Here is a 23,224-nt window from a genome sequence, read left to right as displayed (position 1 = left end):
GTGTGGAGCTCCAACTCAAAGGCCTGTGCAAGAAGCCTGGCGGGCTGTAGAGAGACTTCTTTGGGTTTGGGGGGTGGGGTGCGGTTGAGAGGAAAGATTTGTGTTGTGGGGAGAGGACAGGGGTGCAGACTGTGAGCTCCCTTAGAGCAGGGGTCAGAGCCACACCCAGCAGTGGTTTCCAGACTGCGCGAGCTCATGGCTGTATCAGCCGGGCTGCTCAGGTTGTGAGCACAAGACATCAATTCTTCATCACTTGACCAAAAGGGGCACGTACTGGAAGGGGATCTGGAAGCTCTCTGCTCCCACTACAGTGAGAGATTAATTCATAGGAATGAAAAAACAGACAAAGGAACTAACGGAGGGCCTTTGCTCTTGCCTTTTCTTTTCTTTCCTTCCTACCTTTCCTTCCTTTCTTCCTACTTTTTCCTTTCCTTTTCATTCTTCCTCTTTCCTCCCACTCTTCCCTCTTTCCTTTCTTCTTTCTCTGTTTCTTTCTTGGCAGAGTAAGGACTTAAGAAACTCAAACCTTCCATCTGCTCTTACCTTTGTATCAGTCTGGGCCCCAGCAGGAAGCACATGGCACAGTGAAGCTGGCTAATTAAGGAAGGTTTAATAAAGAGGCTATTGTAACGGTGTGGGTAGAGGTAGGAAACTACAAGAGAGGGGGCAGTACCCTGAAGCTAGAAGCAGTGGGGACCTTTTCTGCCATGCTGGATGGAGGGACAGAGGAAGGAACAGTCACAGAAGCCCACAGAGAGAAAGCCACAGAGAGGGAGGCTATTGTGGCTTTAGATTGGGTGCAGCCAGTCTCAGAGGACACAGAGCTGAACACACACTCTGATCCCACTCTCCTCTCTCCACTGCGAGTGGGTGTCCCGCACTAGCCAAACCCCACCCACAGCTGAGGGCAAAGGAGCCAGTGCTGAGTCCCACACAGGTCAGCGTGCAGGGGCAGAGAGCAGAGGGAAGGAGAAAACCATCTAGAGCAGCTAAGGGAGGCTCTCCAGTCCAACTTTCATTTTGTACAAGAACCTTATAATATAGCTTCAGAATTAAGGGAAGTTCTTTCAATTAAATGGTTTAATTTTATGAAAAATGACATCCATAGTTGTCTTTTTTTTCCCTGAAGATTGACCTGAATTTACTTTCTGACCAACACAGTCCTGGTCTAGGCATCAGTTAACCTCTCTGAGATAAGCACTAACACACAGGTTGCTTTGAGGAGGTCAGGAGGTGAAGCACACAGGGGTGCTTGGCAGAAAGCCTGGTTCCTAACACCCCGAGTCACAGTTGCATTGTTACTGCATGTCCCCTGTCTGCTAACCCCTATCTATGCCCTAAGTGTCTAGCACACACCAGCCACAGAACCTGGGGACAAAGAGGTTGTTGAGTTCTTGAGGTTTGCAGAACACAGCATAGCTCCCACCCAACAGAAATTCAGGCACCCCACTAACTTGCTCAATCCCCAGGCTCCCGAGGTGTAAGCCTTCCCCACACAGGGCTGCGATGCTTCCACTCAAGTGTCCAGACTAGGGCAGTTCAAACAGTGCCCTCAACAATTTCATCAAGAGGAAAGCATGCAAGGCTCTGTTTTCTCTTCTGCCAAATGATGTATTTCAAAAAGAACAGGCTCGCTACGTGGGGGTCACACAGTCTTGTTTATTTTTTCTCAGAGAACATATTCCTCTGAGCAGATACACTTACTAAGCATCCGTTAATTCTTTCTTTTAAACTAAATGGGATGGATTCAGACCAGGCCTAAATCGGAGTCGCCTGGGCTCTGTTCTGAGAACGTGTGCTGGCAGGGTCGCCAGCCGCGGGGATGAGGCACACGGCAGTGCCTGGGCGCCACCTACTGGGAAGTCTCCTTCAGTTCATCAGCAGCCTGAGCGGAGAGCAAGGAGGCTGAGAAGGGATTCCAGCATTTGGGAGCCACAGAAAGGTTTGTAAATGACGCTAGTCCCCCACCCTATACACGTTGACAGGATGGGGACAGCAGAATGCATGGTTCTGAGACAAGAGAGAGAAGCTGTGCCTGGTTCCCCCTGAGGACAGCGGTCCTGGGGAGAGTGTGGGGTCCCCACTGCGTGGGAAGAAATGTTCCCCAGAGTGGACTGTGGATGTAGTTGATGTGCATGCCACCTCCTCTGGGAAGCCCTCCTGCATCTCAGGGCACCCTTCCTCCAAGAAAGCAGACATTTCCTCTGTGAGCCCATAGTTCTTGGCCCCTCTTGCTGTCAGGGAACTCTTGCATCGTGCAGCGAGCTTCTTGTGGGCAGAGACATCTTTCTACCTGCTTCTGTGTCTCCATTACCTAACACAGTGCTTGACTCAAGGAACATCAGATGAATGCTTGCAGGCAAGCAGGAGGGCGGAGGCAGGGGCGGAAAGAAAGGAGGGCTTGAGCAAGCACACGGGCTTCGATTTCTGCGCCTAAAGTAGCAAGGACTCAATAAATGTTTGATGAGTGAACGTGTGGCACCTGCACTTCTCATTTATTGTAGGAAATTGGTATCCAGACATTTAGTCACCAGCATCCTTCAAACATCATCAAAATCATTCAACAAATATTTACTGACTGCCCCCGTTCTGTGCAGCAGCAAAGTCCCAGGAATTCATAAGGGACAGCAGGAGAGAGGTTGGACACATAGGCATTTCCCAAGAGTGATAAGTGACCCAAGGAAACCAAGGCATGGGACGTGATGGGGAGTGACAGAGGAGCAGTGTGGCTCCTTCGGTCAGGGAGCAGGGACGCCTCTCCGTGGGGGTGACATCTGAGATGAGACGTGGAAGATGAGAACAAGCCAGCCATGGGTGTATCTGGTACAAGATTCCAGGTAGAGGGAAGAGCAGGCACAAAGATTGGGAACAAGAAGGAGGTTGGGGTTTCTGAGGAATGGGCAGAAGGGCTGGAGTGTGGCTGGAGCATAGTGAGCACTGTGGGCAGCCGCACAAGCTCAGGGAGGTCAGGGAGGTGGAGCCAGATCTAGCGGGGTGCTGGGGTCACAGCCAGGAGTTCAGGTTTTACTCTAAATGCCAAGGGAAGCTACATCACCTGATTGACGTCTGTGAAACCCCCTCTGACTCCTGAGTGAATAGTGCTGGGTGGGGGTGGGCCGCAAAAACAGGTGCCCAGAGAGGAGCTATAAGGGGACTGAAGTCACCCAGGAGAAACAGGACAGTGGCCCTGAGCAGTGGGTAGTGAAAGAGAGAGGTGGGTGAGCTTGGGGTGTCTTTGGAGCCAGATCCAATAGGACATGAGGGTGGATGGCATGGGGAGGGGTCCAGAAAAAGCTACAGGTGGAGGTCACACCCACCCCTGTTGAACTAAAAAGAACTCTTAGCATTTGCATTGAGTAGGTGTGGATGGGAAGGAGAAATTGAGGAAAATTAATTGAGGCATTCCTGGTCCAAGAATTATACAAAAAAGGAAAACTGTTAGATGTGGGATGGAAGCAAGCCCTTGCATAACTGAGGATCTGCATAATGATATAAAGATCACATTTAAACTTCACATTGAATTTTTCTGGAATTATACAGAATCCCCTCACATGGCCCATTGCTTGAGCTAAGTCAGTGGGACTTCCACAAGGATTCTAATAGTGCCCCTACCTTTTAAGCTCCTATTTAAATTGGTTTATGATATACACTGTCTCCTTAGCATTTAACATATATTTACATGTGTCTGTAGGAATGTCCACTTAATTCCATATGAGAGGACTATGGTATAAGAATATTTACATTTATTAGCATGTTCACATGTTAATCCATGTATTCAATGACCTTCTGCAAGGGCCTGTCTACAACCCAGGTGCAACAGCAAAAGGACACGGAAAAATGAACCGTCTGGGCATCCACAAGAACAAAGAAGCAGAATCAATGTTGAGTGGGGCAGGGACAGTTAAAGAGTGACACAAGGGAGAGGCTGGTGACATCAGACACAACCCAGGCTGTGCACAGAGAGCTGGTGGCTAGAACAGCAACAACAATGAATTCCAGAGGGAGGGAGAGGATTCTGTAACGAGTTAGGAAGATGACACAGTTATCTGCAGAATTTGGGCTCACTGAAGAGCTAATGAGTTTGACAGAACAAAGAAATAGTTTGGGTGCCCGAATATTCTGATTTAGACAACCTGACAGCTCAGGCTCACCGGATGTGGGCTGCGCCACACAATTTGGTTCAGGAAGTCTACATGGGTTAGGAGTGAACCCACACGGCTGAAAGAGCCAGAGCTGCGCAGCCAAACCAGGGAGCCATCTGCTCTGGCTATCAACTTGATGTCCCTGAATTCTGAACAACTCCCCACTTCCATTCCCGGAGGCGAGAGAGGCCACAGCCTGGGAGGGAGGGGTCAAAGCCACAATGGAGGAGGCTAAGTAGCCACCAACAGTTTGCACAGACTCCCAGGATGGAACAGTGACGGGTGGTAGTGGTGGTGGTGGTGGTGGTGGTGGTGGTGGTGGTGGTGGTGGTGGTGGTGGTGTAGTGGTGGTGGTGGTGGTGGTGGTGGTGTAGTGGTGGTGGTGGTGGTGGTGGTGGTGGTGGTGGTGGTGGTGTAGTGGTGGTGGTGGTGGTGGTGTAGTGGTGGTGGTGGTGGTGGTGGTGTAGTGGTGGTGGTGGTGGTGGTGTAGTGGTGGTGATGGTGGTGGTGGTGGTGTAGTGGTGGTGGTGGTGGTGTAGTGGTGGTGGTGGTGGTGGTGGTGGTGGTGGTGGTGGTGGTGGTGTAGTGGTAGTGGTGGTGGTGTAGTGGTGGTGGTGTAGTGGTGGTGGTGGTGGTGGTGGTGGTGGTGTAGTGGTGGTGGTGGTGTAGTGGTGGTGGTGGTGGTGGTGGTGTAGTGGTGGTGGCGGTGGTGGTGGTGGTGGTGGTGGTGGTGGTGGTGGAGGAGGAGGAGTTTGTTATAATTCACTTGAAGGAAAGAGGAGGTCCTACCATCCATTTTATCTAGAAGGGTCCAAAATGTCTGGTCATACTGTAGACCTATGCTGTCCCGTACAGTAGCCACGAGCCTCATGTGGCTCTCGAGCACCTGAAATGTGGCTGGTCAGAATTGAAATGTGCTATGAGTGCAAAATACACACTATATTTCAAAGATTAGTATGAAAATAATGTAAAATATCACATTAATAATTTTTATATTGATTGCATGTGGAAACAATGTGGTTTGGGACATATCGAGTTAATTAAAATATATCCTTAAACTTAATTTCACCTGTTTCTTTTTTACTTTTTCAGATGTGGCTACTACTAGAAAATTTTAAATTACACAGGCAGCTATGCTTGTGGCTTGCATTATATTCTCACTGGACAGTGCTAGTCTAGACAGATTCTAACTATATCATCCAGTGATAACCCTGTTATTCATCCATGCGGCTGCAGAGAGCAGGCCTCTTGGTCACTCCCACCCTCCCACACTCTGCCTCCCATTTCCTGAAGAACCAACCACCGCAGCAGAGTGAATTTAGCACATCTAAACTGATCTGGGTTAGGCCTCCTGGTTCTGGCACTTTCTAGTCACCTCACCACTGTATCACTTGGTGCCTCAGCTTCCCGGATGTAACGTGGGGATGTTCACCTTCCCCTCAGAGAACCCCAACTCCTCAGGCTGGCACTCACAGCTGTCTACAATCCTACTCCAGCTGCCTTCAGACCCATTTCCACCCAGGTCTGCCCTCACACACACCCTTCCCTTGAGCCTCTGGGCCTTTCCACCACACCTACATCCTAGGCTTGCTATTAAATTAATGATGAAAAGCTTTAACACATGTAAAACACTTTGTACAGTGCCTGCCACATAAAAAGGAATCAACGAATGTTAGAAAAACATACTAAGACCAACAACAACAATAATAAACAAAAATGTTTCTTCCCTAGCGGTATCTATAGTCAACTTATGCATCCTAAGTATAAAACCTTATCCATCTGCTTAGATTTTGAGTTCTTTGAGGCAGGGCCCATCTCTGTAACCACTCCAATCAGCTTGCTCAGGCCTAGAACATAGTGGACGTCCAGCAAGTGTGGAAGGAATGAATGAAGATTTCTCTCCATCATTCCCACCTCCCATCTCATCCACCACCACACCCAGTGACCCACGTGACTGGCAAATTTTCGTGCAGGGTAGAAACCCTCCAGCACCTTTCCTCATCCTCTGGGCCTGCAGACACAACGCAAACAGCTTTTGGCAGACATCAACGTGGGCTTCGTGGAAACAAGTCCTAGACTTTGCCTGCCCCGGGCTTCTCTGTGGAGCCCTGCCCGTGCTGTGGCTGCTGCAAGGGAGCCTTCTTTGTGTTCTCTTGGTGGTTTGACCAGGTCCACATTCCAGGCCTCCTGGGGGAAGCAAATCAACTTAGACGTCCCTTTCTTCTAAGAAGGAGGGGCAGATGGATCACCAACATCTCAACAAAAATCAGATTATGCCAACGGGGGCACCTTTTCAGTCTTATCTCCCTCAATGCCCTGTTGGGCAAAAGAAAAACAGATTTATTCAGGTCTTCACCTTTTTTAAAAAATCCATAAAGCTTTCAAAGACATGGGAAGAATAAAGTGCAGAAAAACTCAATCTAGACAGTAACTATACTTTGAAATATTTTTAACCTGAATGTTAAAGAATGATAGAGACCAAGAAAACATTTCCAGATGTTTAATAACTACCCAAAAAGCATTCCTCAAGGTCTAACTTGAATCCCTCTGGCTGTGCTGCTGTTCCATTCTCCACCCAGAGAGCAGGTACTGGCCCCCACCCATGAAGTGGTCCCCAGCTCAGTTAAAGACAGCTGCATCAGCCCCCAGCCTAACACAGGACCCCCACACCTGGCACCAGGTAAACGTTTGTTGAATGAATGTCAGTTAGTCCACTGGAAGTCATAAGCTGGTGGAAAGGATAGGGTGGTTAAGAAACACTTGGAGAAGGACTAAGGAGAGCCCAGTTATCAACAGAAAAGTATTACTTTAGCAGTTTTGCCAATTAAACCAAAGCGAGTCTGCTGAGTAAGGCTCCCACATCTGAGCTGTTCTCGAAGACCCTTCATGATTCACACCCAAATCATACAAGATTACAGAAAACACTGGATAAAATCTAGCCAAACATTAAGTTTGGGGGAAAGATTTTATTGGACAAATTAGAAAAATATTGGTATTGTGCTTCAGAGAAACCCACTTCTTTCCTCTGGCTGCAGGGGCAGAAACAACCTCAGTGGCAGAGAGAGAGGGAATATGAGTTATTTTAAGTGAGCTTGCTCCATCCTCCCACGCTGGCCACAACCCCACGCTCACACACGCCGTCTCATCTGGCAGCCTCAGCCAGAGCGGAGGGGAACATGCACTTACAATAAGAATCCGATTATATGGCTGGCTTGGGAGAAGGTGAGTCAGGTTTGAAGGAGGATTCCCTGCCTGACTAGCCAGGGAAGCTGCTGATAGCTGGCTGCTCCTGGCTGTGTGTGAGGGTTCCGACCAGGGTGGGTCTGTGTCTGGTGCAGACCCCAGGTTTCTAGGAGAAGCTTGCAAGTTACATTCTCCAGAAGGACCCAAAGTAAGTGAAAATGAAAACAGTGGCTTCAGAGGATCCCTTCATTCATTCATCTCCTGAGTCCCTACTAAGTGCTGAGTGGACTGGTGGTGAGGAAGAAGGAGGGAAAAAGCTTTCTGCTTTTGTTGTTCAGGTGAACAAAACAGAGACGAACCAATCACGTGTACGTGCCAGAGCCAGGAGTATTCCATCCATGTAGATTGACTCTTCAGTTACTGAGGCTTCTAGCATTATTCTTATTGCTACTTTAAAAACAAATAACACCAAGAAACTTCAGTTTCCTCACGTGGTAGGGCTCACGTAGAACCTCATAGTACAGTTGTTGTTTCCCTGTCTTCTAGACCAGAGTTGCCCAAGAAAACTGACAATGTGGGTGTGCGTGTGTGTGCACGCTTGTCCTGTGTGAGAGAGAGACAGATATAGAGAGGGGAGAGACAGATAGACAGGAACAGACAGGCTTGGTCGAGGTTGCACAGACTAAATTGATGGCAGACTGAAATGACGATTGCATGCAGACTGCATGATGCCAAGGACTCTGTACCTGTTCACTTATGTGTGTATGTGTGTGTATGTGCACATGTCCCCTCATTGACGTTGATCATAAAAATCTGAACCAAGTGAATAATCAAAAAGTGCTCTTTAGATCCCCCTAAGCATCTACCACCTCCATGTCCTTCCAACTTTTATAGCAGCTGAGCACAGATTGCCAGAGCCGATGTAACACAAACAGGGTGCCGGTATAACCACACTGTCCCCATGATGTCCTGGGGCCTGCTTTGTCACACAAGGCTCTTTGCTTGCATTATCCCATTTACTCTGACAACCACGCTATGATATATACACTATGGTTATGGTAAGATTACAAAAGAAAATGATGCTCAGAGAGGCTGTGTGAGTTGCCCAAAGTCATACAGCTGGGATGTGGCAGGACTAGGAGTCAAGGGCAACCTGTGTATTGCTGAAGTTGAGGTCCCTCCACTTCACTGCTCTCTCTTTCCCAGGAGGAAGATGCAAAACACAAGGCAGAGTCAACATCCACTTTTTGATCACATTCAGATGGGTTAGTTCGTGTAATCCTCATTGGTTGGCATCACTCCAAACCTCTTCTAAATATCTCATGGCCTCAGGGTCAGAGACAGATAAACAGGATAGATGCCCATTGGCCTAGCCATTTCTTATGTTCTTATCATGGATCAATTGCAAAATGGCTCATCTGGTTTGGGTTCTCACAAGTGAGATATAGGACATCTGCTCGGGCCATCCCATTTATGGGAACTTGACCCTGGCTACCACTTTTGGTGAAATCATTCAGTGCAATGTTTCAATGTGAGAAGAACAGAAATGACTTGTGCTTATGAGTATTTGCAGCGTCAGGAGATGATTGGTGCTGACTGCTTGGCCTGCTTTCTAAGAGCCCTTCAGCTGCCCTCTCAGTGGCTACAGCTCCTGAAAGTGCGTCAGATGGACTATTTGCACACAGGCCATTTGCTGCATGACCAGAAGATATAAAAGACCAGAAAGACTTTGTGAGTTGACCATGCAGATGGGAGCTGCTCCCGCTGCTGCAGAGAGAGGGAAGGTAACCTTGGTGACTTGTGACATCTGGTTCCATTTTATTCCTTCTTTAAAAGCTGATAAATAGATTCATTCATTGGCAGAAGATCCAGGTTTGATTGTTTCATCTACTCTGTTCCACTGCAACTTGGAATAAATAAGCACTGGGAACTCACCCTCGGCCACACCAAACATAACCCCTACCACTCCCAACTGGGCAGCTCGGAAATGGGTAATGTGCTAAGCTTTTTAGACTTAAATATGCTTTTAGATTTAAATATCCTTAATAAGTTAGTAGCTTTTTCAATCAGACTTTTCAATAAATCTGAGTTACATTTGGAATTAGCTAATCAGTTAACTCAATCTTTTTCTGATGAAAAGATTTTTGAAATCAAATATTACCTTAAATCCCATCTTAGAGCATGCATATGGGATCCACATGATGTGGCCATGACTCCATTAATACCAAGGTGATTAGAGCAAGTCGGATGATGATGGAGCTCAAACATGAACTTTTTCTAAACAACGATTCAAGCAAAAAGCAAACTGGTCCCCACAATGCTTCACCAATAAATATTTGTATAGCAGACAGTGCTGCTATTTTTTAATTTTCATGAAAGGGAAAAAGACACATGGGATGGATGGGTACACGTGAAAATGTGTGTGTGTGTGTAGACTGCTATAGGAAATGACCTACACTTCCTTAACTTTCAAAAGCAGAGTTTACTATATTACTCTTTTTATATCTTCTTTAAAATTAGCTCAACACATATAAACCCAAAGGGAGTCCTTTTCTCAACATGTGTGACTAGTCCTGGAATAGCAAACACATGGCGCTCACTGCCAACACCCCTCCAGAGTCCACAGGAAATACCGCCAATGGACAAGGGCCTCCTATCCAACAAGCCCGGCTACCCTCAGAAGCCTCCTCAACACAGTGCTCCAGGCAGCCTCTCCTCAGTGATCAGGGTACCATGGGCTGTCCTGGACTTGGCCTAACCCCACTCACTTCAGAGAGACTGAAAACGATGCTGGAAGAAAATGGTTTACACGTCAGGTCACCAAACAACACTACTGGATATGGCTTAAGCAGGAAATGGAGAAAATCTCAACTGTTCCAATTAAACAAAAAAGGTATTGTTGAATACCTTCGACGCAGGAGGCACTGGGCTGAGGCTATGTAATTTGGGGGCAAATCCCCTGGTAATGAATTTCCAGGGATCCTGGGACTAATTGGTTGTATCAAATGTAACTTGCAATAAGTGGGTCTCGGGTTGGAGTGTAAGGAGACTATTTGCTATATAAAGGTCTCCATTATGATGAGTTTCAAGCTGTCTAGAGTTAAAAATTTTTCCATATATTGGCAGATATGAAATAAATGCATATAGATATATATGGACGTATATACAAAAGCATGATGTAAATATATTTATCCTACATTATATATCATAAGTCAAAATACTAGTTATAAACTATTAAAACAACCTTTAGGAGACAATATTGTGAACTGAACTTTTCAATCGAAAACAGCTGTAAAGTGTGATCACTGTGGAACTGAAGAAAATCTTTTAAAATCATAAAAGGAGAAACACAGAAATAAGTATTTCTCTTACCAGTGGTCTGAGTTCTGGATGCGTCAGGATATATCCATTATTTGTGATTGCAAAAGCATAGCCGTGAATCCCTAACTGTAAGGAGAAGCGAGAAAGAAACCTTCATTAGCTTGCTCCCTAGTGAATTCACAAAGCATGAAGCAGTCCGACATTTAGTAATTTACAGCTTAAACTTGGCATTCATAGCCCTTATCAGCACAATATTTCATTAAAATGAACGCAAGACACTGATCCTTGACATTTGGTGGAAATGAAGACCTGTCACAGGATAAGCTCAGCAAATAGCACAATTTAAAATGTCACATCCCCACGTTGGCATCCAAAGGCCTTACTTTGATTTATTTAAAACAAAAACAATTACATTTTTTAAAAAAAGAAAGTGGCGAATGTTTCTGGAAAGAGCCTATGTCCAAGCGAACAGAATTTTATCCACCTGGGTGTCGTCATTCTCTCTGTGATAAGGAAAGAAGAGGCCTCACTCTGATTCGCATCTAGGCTTCCTACAATTCCACACCCATGGGGGCCATCTCAAGCATGCACTCTCCTAGGCAGTCATTTTCCATAATTCTTCAAGGATAAAAGTGTCCCCACCAGCCCATATAGGAGCCTGCCAACCCCTTTTATATCCTTTCGTCTTTAAATTGTGAGGCTGCCAAGCTTTTCCATGCATGCTTCCATCGACACAAAGCCTGAGTAATTTTCTATGCAGAGCCTCACTTAATTTATGTTTTCTGACTAAATGGGACTATGGGAAATAGTTTGAGAGCAATGAAATGTTTTATTAGCTTTAAAAAGTATGTAATCAAATTTAACACTGCACTTATTTAAATAATAATCCCGGCTTTTTGACAATATTTCTATTACACAGTTGACTGCACCCATTGGCTACAATAAATTTACCTACAAATCATTCATGTATTAAATGGCCTCTGGCATAAAACCCATACTGATCTCTCTCTCTGAAGAAAGAAAATGTAACCCACTTTTGCCAGAGCAGTGAAAGGGGAGAAGAAAAAAAATCCTCTATTTTTTCCGACGAGTTATTTCATAATTCTGAGCTCTCACTGTTAGTTTTCTTTAAAATACTCTGCCGCTCATATTCTTGAATATGATACTATTAAATGATCCAGACAACAGAGTTTACAAACCAAGAATGACCCTGTCTGCTTGTTAGCTTAACGTCAAGGTGATGTGAAATTAACTTCAGAGAATTTAACACCGGCAATTAAAAGTTTCCTTGCATTACATAAAGCAAATATGCATGTGGTAGTCAAGGGCAACAGATATTTTCTCTTGGAGTTACCTTGCACAGCAAGTCTTAATAAGATTCAACTTGACTCTAATGATAAAAGTATATTTCATTATGCTGTGAAAGATAAACCAGAGATTTCCTATCCTTTGAGATGTATATCATCTCTTTCATCTTGTCTCTTGGAAAAATGTCAGACACAGTCAACACTGCATTAATTACCATTATTATGTCCCAGTTTAATACCGACTGGAGGGGTCAAAAAGGACTTGGAAAGTTTGACTTTTTCCATTAAAGGCAAAAGTGGTATTTGACTGGAAATTCTAACTAAAAATTAGACCAAACAAATGATATTTTATAGTCAGCTAATATATTCAGTGCCTTCTAATGCACATTACTTCTGTTCTTGGTTTGCTTGTAGGAAGTAATACTCAAGAGAAGGTAGAACTCCTTGGTTACGGTCTCTTAACGCCCTCTACTTTTCTGGTATAGCACTTATCAAAATGATAATAATCAATTATTTGTGAAGTTGATTATAAGTAATCAAGGCATCGCTCAAGGCTTTGATCATTTAATGCCTGCCTCCCCACCAGAATATAAGTTCCATGACGGCCAAGGTTATACTACGTGGTTAAAAATATATGGAGGAAGGGATGGAGGGAAGAGGAGTAGGGAAAGAAGAAAAAGGAAAAGGAGGAATCAGGGAAACAATAAAAGAAACCGGATTGAGCGCAGATCCCACAAAGCTAACCCAAACTTGGCTTCCTTCCCTGGAATGCAGAGGCTGAGCTGACCTTACCACCCAGTGTCCTCCACTCATGGTTTAACTGCCATCTCTGCTTCCTTGTTGCCCATCCATGCCTCAGCCTACCAGAATCTGCCTTGGCCATGTCCCCTGCCCACCAAGATGCCACCAGAACTCCTTTCTCTGCAACTCCCAGTGGCCTCCTAGTTGCCAAACCCTATAGAGAGGTCTCTCTTGAATCTTCCTGGCTGTGTTGGCCAACTGCTCCTCCTCCTTGACACTCTCTGTTCCCTCAGCTTCCAGGCCCCAGACTCCAGAGTTTCCTCCTTTTCATAGGATCCTCATCCTCCACCCACCCCTCAAGCACTCATTTTCATATTGAGTTTATATCCCCAGTGCCCCTTGTCTGCCTTACTCCCTTTCCCTCAAAAAGCGTCAGCAACCACCTGGACGCTGTTCATCTCCAGATCTGCGCTCCAGCCTCGGCCTCTCCCCTCAGTGGCAGATCCAAGTGCCCAACTGTGCATCTGTCAGCTCTACCTGGACTTCCCTCAGGTGCCTCAGACTCGCCCAGCCCCACACAGCACCGCTTTTCCTTAGTGCTGCTCTCCCTGCTCTTCTCTCTCCGTCAGTGCCACCACCACCCAGCCAGACTCCCAAGTCGGAAACTAGAGCATCACCCTTAGACTTCTTTCTCTCCTTCATCCCCAACTTCTTGACCCAAGTAATCACTAATTTTTCCTCCAGAAATTACTCAGATTCCACTCTGCCTCCCCACCCTACCATCCATGTAGATTTAATGTAGTAGAGTTCCATAACCATCCCAACTGCTCTTCCTGACTCAAAGCTTGGCCCCAACAAAGTCATCCTCCAGATTGATCGAAGTCAAAGGTGACTCTGATCCTGCTGCTCCCCTCTGTAAAACCCACTCAAGACCTCTTTCATGTGTAATATAAAATCCATGGGCCTGTCCAGCAGGTCTCCCTGGGGGCTGGCCCCTGTACCTAAGTACTCAGCCCCACCTACTTCCACTCACTGCCTCCCACGGCACTTGGCAGTGACAACAACCCCCCTTCAGTTTTCTCTCCCATCCAGATCTTTACTCACCCAGTGCCAGCTGCCTAGGGTACGGCTCCTTCTCATGTCCCCCTGGCTAATTCTCACCCATGCTGCAAGCTTAGCCTCAGGACCACTTCCTGTAAAAAGTCTCTCCTCACCCTCCTCATTGCTCCCTCTTTTCCATACCAAGTTTCCATAAAACCCTAAGACTTTTCCCTTACCACCTTTGCCTTAAAGCCTGAAAATGCTACACCTACTTTCCTGTCTCTCAACCCCAGCTGGTTCTTTCTTTTCTCTGCCTTCTTCTAAATCAGGCAGCATCTCTGCCATCACAATGTATTCTTTGTGAGGAGGGAACTGACTCACTCATCTTTGACCTCTACAGTCCCTTAGCATCACGTCTGGCACATGGCAGGTCCTCCGGCTAAGGTTTGTGTGTATTTAAGACATTCATCACTTTACCCAAATATTATCTAGTTCATCTTTAAAGTCTGAACTAAAGTAAATATTAAAAATGGCTGAAAAGGAGAAGCTGGTTTGCTATGGCAGGTGCCTAGTCAGTCCTTCTCAAGGCTGCACCTGAGAAAGTCTGCCTGACATTCAGGAACTCTCTGGTTAAACTCCTTCCCAGGAGAACAGTCTGAGAAAATAACATCAGAATGTTCTGTTGCTTCTTGGTGGCATATGGATACAACCTAATGTAGATGTAAGAAGAGAAACTCTGAGCAAATCTCAAAACACATTCTGTGGATGAATCTCTCAGAAAACTAAAAGCTTATACTATGGCAATGTCCAACATTTATTTTTGGCCACAAATCAATATACTGATGAAATCTCTAATTTTTGTTTCACTCTAAATACAGCCAGTCTTCCTGTCCATTCTAATGTGCAGTCCCGTGGAGTAACAGAGAACAGATCAGACACGAGGCCTCCCAGCACTTAGGGCTGCCAAAGGGGCCCTCATCCTGAAGCAAGCTCTCCTGGAGGCCTCCTTCCCCGTGGTCTAACATCCCCGGGAAGGAGGCGCTTCCCTTCCAAGTGCAGAAACTTTGGGCTAATGAAGTGAACCCAATTATAAAATGGCTTGTTACGTTAACAGAGGCTGTGGTGTCTGGAAATTATTGCTGGGGTGTCTGGAATTCTTAATAAAAATTACAGGAATTCTGATTGCTTGTGGGAAAATCTATGAAGCAAAGGGAAAAGAAAGAATTCTATCTCCTGGGAAAACCCCAAGAGCCAAGAGCTGACTCATCTTTACAAGGTGTTAATCAGAAGGGAAAGGTGTGATCGGCACTCGGCTCCCCAGAACGCAGTGCTCCTCTCTTGGATGAGAGAGGCCCGTTTGGCCACGGCTGTCCCTGGTTCATGTGCACACCTTTTCCCAAGGCTCTATGTGGGAACCAGAGGAGGGACGACCTAGGTTAAGGTATATCATACCTGTGTCTCCGGTTCCCAGCCTGACCCTTGGGAAAGCATAAAACAGAAGTGCCAGTATTTCAAGCACTGATGGTTAATTTTCTGTAGCTGATCTTTCTCTATTCTCTTGTTACACTTTGTTTCATTCATCTTTTACTAGCTGAGTTATGTTGAGAAAGTAATTTCAAGTATCCTCAACTAAAAAGGGGCCAAGTGGTACCCACTTCCTGGGAGCATAATTAGGATTCAATGGGAATACTGCATATAAACTTTTACCAAACACACAGTAAAAAGTTCAACAAATTTTTTTTGTTTCATTTTATTTTAATATTTTAACTATTACCATTATTATTGTCACTCATTGTTCCCAATGGCTTTGGGGTAATAGCAGCTAAAATCATGGCTTGGTAGTTGTGACACTTGGTAAGATATTTAAACTTCCTGTGCCTCAGTTTCTTTAGCTATAAAATGGGAGTAACAGCAGTGTCTACCTATTATTAAGTGAGATAATGCTATAAAGACCTTAGCACATTGCCTGGTAGCAGAAGCTTTGAGAAATAGACTCATAGGGTAATGGTTATCAGTTGCATATTGTGTTCATACTTTCCTGATTTATTGGGCATATATAAAAAGTGGCCCTGTACTGGGTTTCTACATCTTTTCATATGAAATAAGAGGCCTAAGAATTGTTGGGAAACATTCTCTAAAGATGGAATGCTCTTCCTTAAAGAGTGAGCCGGTAATTCTGGGCTTCTAGGTCTGGGGATTTCAAAAAAAGTAAAGTCCACTATCTCTAGGGCCTCGAATCCCTCCTCATCCCCTTGACGTTCAGTCCCTGGGGAGCTACACAGTTTCCAACACTGATGCTGGGAATGCATATCATGGAAAACAGTATGGAGATTTCTCAAAAAATTAAAAGTGGGTTGGATCAACCAGATGTCTTATCATGCCTCTGGAAACTTAATTCCAACTGTAAAAGCCTTTGGTGGTGGATGAAGCTGGTTGTCAGGGACCCAGGGTGGCAGGAGGAAGAAAAGCCTTTCATCCCAATAAACTGGAGCAGGAGAGTTCTACTGCTAAGGAAGCCAACTTTTGTGAACCTGGACACCTGATTTTAGCTTAAAGTTCATTTCCCCTTGTTATGCAGATGGATTTATAATTGGATCACCTAAATGGCATTAGCATATGGGAACACACATCCTGGCTTGTTAAAGAAGTTTCCTCTTCTACGGGTGGAGCAGGTGCTAAGGACCAGACAGAAAGCGCTGGGAAGAGCCAAACCCTCTGGGGTTTCTGAGAAGCCTGGGCCCACAGGTGGAGGTGCAGCACAGGCTTACGGACGGCCGAAATGATGCTAATGTCCAGGGCTGAAAGGAGCCCCAGCAAGTAGGGGTACCCACTGCCCCTGACTGAACAACCCTTCATGATCCTCACTCCTCAGCCCTCCATCATCTTCCCATGGACTGTTTTGCTTTCTTAGGAAAAACAGAGTGTAGAGCAAGACGATTTTAGATGGCATATGGACCTGGTATTCAACTTACTAGCCAGAACCATTAATGAGAGTCAGCCCTTTTAAAATTCCTTCCATCCTTCCAATTATATCAAAAAGAAAGTTTCCATTTATTATATCTTTAACACTTGCCTTTAATACTACCTTAAAAAAAAAAGAGAGAGAGAGAACAGACCTCAAGTTCAGAACCTTAGATTATCAAGTAATCATTTAATACCATTATTTTGTTTTTATGATTTTTTTTTACAATTATGTTCTATATTGGCAAATGACATTAGCTTTTCCTTTAAAATGGTGATATGGTGTTTTCTGTAAAAATTTAGTTAAGTGAAGAAAGTTCTGAGTTGATTTACAAACGAACTATTAAGGAGTTAATGGTACAGATGGTGTATGAACAGGGCACCAAGTCATGAAGTGGTACGGGCACGGCTGAGATCTGTTCGAAGCTTGTGGGTCTAGGAGTTACACAAACCTGGCTCAAATCGCACTCACCTCTTCCTCCTTATGTGGCCATGAGCCCTGTGAACACAAGCCCTGTGAACCTGAGTCTCCTTATGAGTAGAACGGATACAACAGCACTGCACTTATCTGAGGAGGATTTGGTAACATGATGTGGCTAACGCACTGTGCACGGTGCCGAGTACTGGGCAAACGTGATCTGCTAATACTATACTACGAGGCACTCTGTCTTGTACCACAGAACGGTGCTTTTCAAATAGCCATTTTCTGCACCTCTCACTTTGCATCCAACCCTCTAGTAGTGACCTGATCATTTTAGCTGCAGCTGTCTGTTCATCGACCTGCTTGGATGAGAGTTTGCTGCAATGCCTGGGGAGTGGCTGATCCATTCTCTTGCTCTTATCACAACCCCCTTCAAAAGGTGGGCCTGTCCTTGTCATCAAACTTAAGAATCCTGCCTAACATACATGAGCTTGTATCATAAGCCTTTCCCCATGTTTTTCAAAATTCTTGGAAAACCCCATTTTTAAAGGTGGTAGAGGATCCCAGTGTGTGGTTGCCTGGTCAGTCATTCAGTTAACCCATCGTTCTGTCAGGCATTCTAGGTTAGCAAAGGTTCAGTGGACATGAAGCCCACAGGTGCCTGAACCTGGGATAAGAAAGGTGTCAACAGCTCTATGCAGGCAGCATCCCATGTGGAAGAGGGCTGTGGGTACCAGGAGGCCAGAGGTCACACCCGTCCTCTTGACCAGTATGTTACCATTGCTCCGATTAATGATAATGGTCAATACTTCATGCAAGTCTACGAGCAGGTTCTATTGTTATCACCATTAGACAGAAGGGGAACTAAGGATCTGAGGGACTTGTCCACACCCAGCTTTTCAGCGATGGAGCCTGGCGTATCTGCCTCCAGAGCACTAACCATGCCTTCCTCCTGCTGAGGCCCAGCAAGGCCTATGGGCCCCTCACAACTGTGATGAATCAGGCTCAGCATGTCAGGGAAGGAGGTGGTAAGGAAGGGGGTCCTGCCAGCCTGCCAACAATCTCAGATTCCTGGCTCATAGGCACTTGCCTCCCTCCAGATGGGGACAGAGGGAGTCCTCGTCAAACCATGAGTGGGCCTGAAAGGGAGATGGGCAAGCCAGTCTGCTCAGTGCCGAGGGAAGAGGGGCTGGGTGTAATTTCAACCCTTGTGTAGTCAGGGGAAACATGTTGGTCCAATGAACTCCTCTTATTGGGGAGTGGGGGCTGCTCTCTGCCCCTCCTGCACTCCCATGCTACACACACACATTGCAACGGCTCTTGGGCAGTTCCGCACGGATATGATGGGGCTGGAAGGGACTTTCTTCCCACCTTCTGATTTGCTTTCTGAGGATCCCCACTAGGGAACAGGTGAGAATTTTCTGCATGGGGTTCAAGGTCTCTCTGGGCCATCTTTTTAAAAAGTAGGACCTGGTCATTTCACTCCTTTGGCTAACCTGTGTATCAGAAAAATATAATGATCACATCTCAACTTATGATTTCACATGTGATTGTTCAGGCCGAGGTTAGAGGAGATGGTTAAGAAAAACAGTGAGTCAATTTAAACTTAAAAAGACCTGTTCAGTAACCGTGCAGGTGGCATAAAGACAAGGCACTGCGTTATGACGGTGGTAAGCAGAAGGCTGAAGTTTGGACATCGCTCTGAAAGAAGTGGGGTAGGAAGCCTGACTTTGGTGGAAACTCGCCTCCTGGTATGTCCGTTGCTCTGATTTCATTAACGTGCTTATCTAACCACACAGCAGCACATCTCAAGCAGACAGAGAACATAAATACCAATTAATGTTATCCCCATGGACCCCAAAATGGCTAGTGCCACCACATCACCTTCGTAGCTACTTGCCACCCCTCTGCAACCTGTGCAGGTGGCAGTGCAGTCTGCCAGCTTTGGGCGGGGGCTTGTGTTGTGCCTGCCTGCCCCAGACAGACCACAAGGAAGTCGTGTGAACCTTGAGATGCTTGTTCTCATGGAAACAGGGATAGGCCTGGCTGCGGGTGGCACTGGGATGGCCCATGAGAGCCTCTCTGTCCCCAAATGTAGGAGAACTAAATAAATGGAAGGAGTAGTCCTTGGAACAGGGTGCTAGGAATACAGTGTGAGCCAGAGAGGGGAAAACTTGGCCTCCTTCTCCCCCTGTTGCAAAGCTGGCCTCACACGCAGAGCTGGGTTCTAGCATTTCCACCCTCCTTTCTGAGTCCTTTCAATCTCTTGTTCCTTTTCCATGGGGCAATGCCTTATAATGCACCTTATGTTGTTCTAAACTCCCAAAGCAGTGGCCTACCAAGGCCTGCTCTACCTTTTTTGTTCCAAAATTATCTACTCCACCCATCAATTACCCCCAGAGTTAAAAAATAAAAAACACCAAAAAACTTACAATTCTCCTAATGCCGTGGATCTTAATTTAGCATCAGGAAAGGAATATTAATTTGTACCCTGTCACCTTCTAAGATAGAGAGAATACCCATTTAATAGAGTTAGAGAACGTTTTTCTTTGTGCCTCATTGGGTTCCTGCTAAGAAGTAACAGATTTTAGAAGGTCCTCAAACTGGGGTGAGTTAGGACTGACTTAGAAGACCATCAGAGATGTTGGACCTGCGTAGACCTGCCTAGATGTATGTAGACTTCCATAGGCCCACATAAACCTGGGCAGGCATGCACAGACCTACTGCAATCTGCATGGACTATTAACTGTTCTACCGAAAAAAAAAAAAAAGAGCCCACCAGAAAGAGAGTAGAAGAGCCCTTTACTGCCTGTTTTCACGGTCACTATGGCAGCTTGTGAAGTTATCTTGGACATTTGGCCTTTGGCTATTAGTCAGGTGATGTGTTACCTTGTATTTGGGGATGGTCTTCAAGAGTTCTTTCACTGGGACATCTGTGCCAACCACGCCCAGAAGAATGCCCTTTGATCTCTGTTGAAAACAAACATTAAACAATAACAACAATGGTAAGTAAGTTAATTTGGTAGAAGAAACAGAATCTCGTGAGAAGCCACACACCATGGATCACTGTCTCCAAGCTGATAGAGATTGATTAACCCAGATCTCCAAGAGGGACCATCTTCTACCCCCACGCCCCAGCCAAAATATTGCTGACAAGAATGGTAGCTTCTGAGCCAAACGTTACTTTTCTCCTGAAAATTAAGAATTGATGTGAAGAAGCTAAAGACTGTGATCACTAATCAGTTTCTCTTATGGAAGCTTTTTAGAGGAAAGACTTGGCATGTTAACTACTTTCTCAACTTACACTGCCATCTGGTGCCCAGGAGAGAACGACTAAACAGCCAGAGAAAGATGTAAAACCCTAACATTTTTAGGAGTGAGTTGGAATCAAGGATTAAGGTGAAGGAATAGGCCTCCAGGGTCCCAGTTTCCAAGGTCAACATGATGTGCTGAAACTTTCCAATGTCAGAAAGGCTTTCCAGAAGAAGATACACTTTGCTACCATCCATTGTTTCCCTCAAATTCAAGTGCACCCAGAACCTCAGACTGTGACCCTATTTGGAAAGAGGGTCTTTGCGGATGTAATATGTTAAGGATCTCAAGGTGAAGTCATCTTGGATTTAGGATGGGCTTTATATCCAATGGCTGGTGTCTTTACAAGACGAGGAGAGGACAGACAGACACATGAGACAAGAAGGCCATGTGAAAACTGAGGCAGAGATTGGAGTTATGCCGCCACAAACCAAGGAACGTCTGGAGCCACTGGCAGAGGCAAGTAAGGATTCTTCCCAGAGCCTTCAGGGGAAGCACGGCCCTGCCGACACCTTAATTTTGGACTTCTGGCCTCTGGAATTGTGAGAATAAATTTCTATTGTTTTAAGCCACCTCATTTGTGGCACTTGGTCACCATAGTCAGAGGAGACTAATACAAGGCTGGTAGCTATAAATCGGAGAAAGGGCATTCCACCATAATCAAGGATTCTCTCTGGGGTTTTCCTTCCTTTGGTCAATTAACACTTAAATTTTGGAAAAGTGCTGCATACTGTAAAATGATGCCTGCTTGAATTCCTCTCATCTATTCTTGATTTCCTGATTCTGACAGCAGGATTAAAAGTGAGGAAACATTACATACCCTCTACCCTTAGAGTAAACAAATAAATCAATAAAGGTCACCAGAGCTTGAGTCAGAGGGGGTCTGAGAAAACAACCGTCCTAGCATCAAGCAGGAGGCACAGCCACTGTACTCACGGTTTCGTTCTGCTTACTAAACACGGGCATGGCAACCGTGGTCATCAGGACGAGGCCCTGATCATCAGCAAGCTGGACAGAGAGAGAAAAGCCAGTTACTTGAGAATGATCTAGAAACCGCAGTGCTGGATGCCACCTCCCTTGACCGTCTCATCCTATCCTGACCAGGGGTCCTTGGGAATGGACCAGTGCCCACTCAAGCCTTTAGCCTAGGAGGGAGGGCAATGTCCCTCCATCCTGATTTGCAGATGAGAATCCCAGCCCCAGGCTGGAGAAACCAAGTCAGCTGCCATCAGTCACGCCAGCTGATTTGTTCACTGCATTCAGCCATTTTGGCTCAAATAAAGCCTTGTTTGGATCTTAGTGATTCATTTTATTTTATTACCACAGATTGATTTTACTGTTTTACTTTGTGGACATTTATGTTCAATATGTGCAATATTAATGCTTCTCCTTAACCTGAAAATTGAAGATCAGAAAGCATGAGCGTAAGGGGTTTTATGAGTTGCCCTGCTGGAAACGACGGAATCTGGAAGCAGTTATTCTCCCCAAGGTAGCCGAGTCAAGGCCTTTTTGGATCTCTACAGATCTCTGCATGCCAGCACCAGAGGGAAAACAAACAAAACAAGAATGAAATAAAAAAATAACTTGATCATCTGATCCCTAAAATCACTGCTAAGAAGCTAAACATTTCTCCTGGAAGAACGACCCTTGAAATATGGCACATGGTACATACACTTCTGTAACCCTTTGAAGTGCAGAGAGAAGCATTGAGACCCACCACCACATTTGCTTTTTGCACAGTGTTGAGAGACAGCAGGAACCCCCACTCTGCCCCAATAACAAATAGGGAAACAGAGTCCTAGACCACAGTGGGCTTTAGTTCAAGACAAACCTGGTTCTAAATCTCAGCTTGGAATCTTTAGTAACTGCATTAGCTAAGCCTTCATATCCTCGTATGAAGCAATGCCGATTTTTCTCCTGCACTGTTGCCATGAAGATAGAAAGTGAAAGTTCCCAGCATGGTACCTGGCATACGAAGGTGCTCAAAGGATGCCAGTTTCCTTTTCCTGCCCTCCAGGTCACACAGCTAGTACGTAGCGGAATCCAAAATGAGTCAAGGCATGTGGCACTGCTGATAGGCAACAACAATGGCATGGCTAGTCTGGTGGGAGAGGGATACTTTCTGATTTCATAGCCCATAAGAAGCAATCTGTGAATGAGAATCCACTATCTTCAGTCTAGACTGTTTTCTGATGTTTTGGCACTTCTCCTCCACAGCTTTATTTCCATAGAAGAATCAAGTATTGCTCCCTCCATCTTCTTGGGAAGAGGCATTATAAAGAGAAGATCCTAAAATCCAAATCTTTGAAACCCACATAGACTGGCTGGCCTCTTGAGTAAAAAGTCATTAAAGTCAGTCCATCTTCCACCAACCTTTTCTTCCAATAGATTCTTTGAGCTATAGGGCCTTACTACTGGTAATGTGGTACACAGAACAGCAGCACCTGCAGCACCTGAGTGCGTAGAAAATGCGTAATCCCAAGCCTCACACTCAAGACCCTCTGAATCTGAATTTTTATTTTAATAATTAGTATGCATATTAAAATTCGAGAAGCATTGTTATAGGGCAATCCTTTCCACTTCATCCCCATCAATAATCATGATAGTTAAAGAGAAGCTCACAGACGTTGGGAAAAACTCCTAACAGGGATGAATGTGGCCATGTTTTTATTAGTTTTGCATCTATATCAAGATGGTCTTATACACCCCCATGACAAGCAAGATGAGGCAAGAACGTCCTGGTCCCTCAAGGACTGGGAATTCATGGTGCGATGGCTAATTTTATGTGGCAATTT

General features: G+C 45.4%; 1 protein-coding gene across 1 annotated transcript in view; it reads right to left on the bottom strand.

Annotated features, from left to right (window-relative positions):
• CACNA2D3 (calcium voltage-gated channel auxiliary subunit alpha2delta 3) overlaps positions 1–23,224 on the bottom strand; it is an 838,936-nt gene that overhangs the window by 198,186 nt on the left and 617,526 nt on the right. Inside the window, exons 14-16 of the mRNA XM_087431193.1 lie at positions 21,366–21,437; positions 20,007–20,087; positions 10,698–10,772 (exon numbers count right to left, since the gene is read on the bottom strand). Coding sequence (XP_087287319.1) covers positions 10,698–10,772; positions 20,007–20,087; positions 21,366–21,437 — 228 coding nt within the window. The remainder of the gene's footprint in view (positions 1–10,697; positions 10,773–20,006; positions 20,088–21,365; positions 21,438–23,224) is intronic.

Source organism: Ceratotherium simum, chromosome 5 (assembly GCF_057802395.1).
Source record: "Ceratotherium simum simum isolate JZ-2026a chromosome 5, ASM5780239v1, whole genome shotgun sequence".
In the NCBI taxonomy this organism is placed as follows: Eukaryota; Metazoa; Chordata; class Mammalia; order Perissodactyla; family Rhinocerotidae; genus Ceratotherium; species Ceratotherium simum.
The sequence above is the reverse complement of the archived record's forward strand: the minus strand, read 5'-3'. Positions and strand labels throughout refer to the sequence as shown.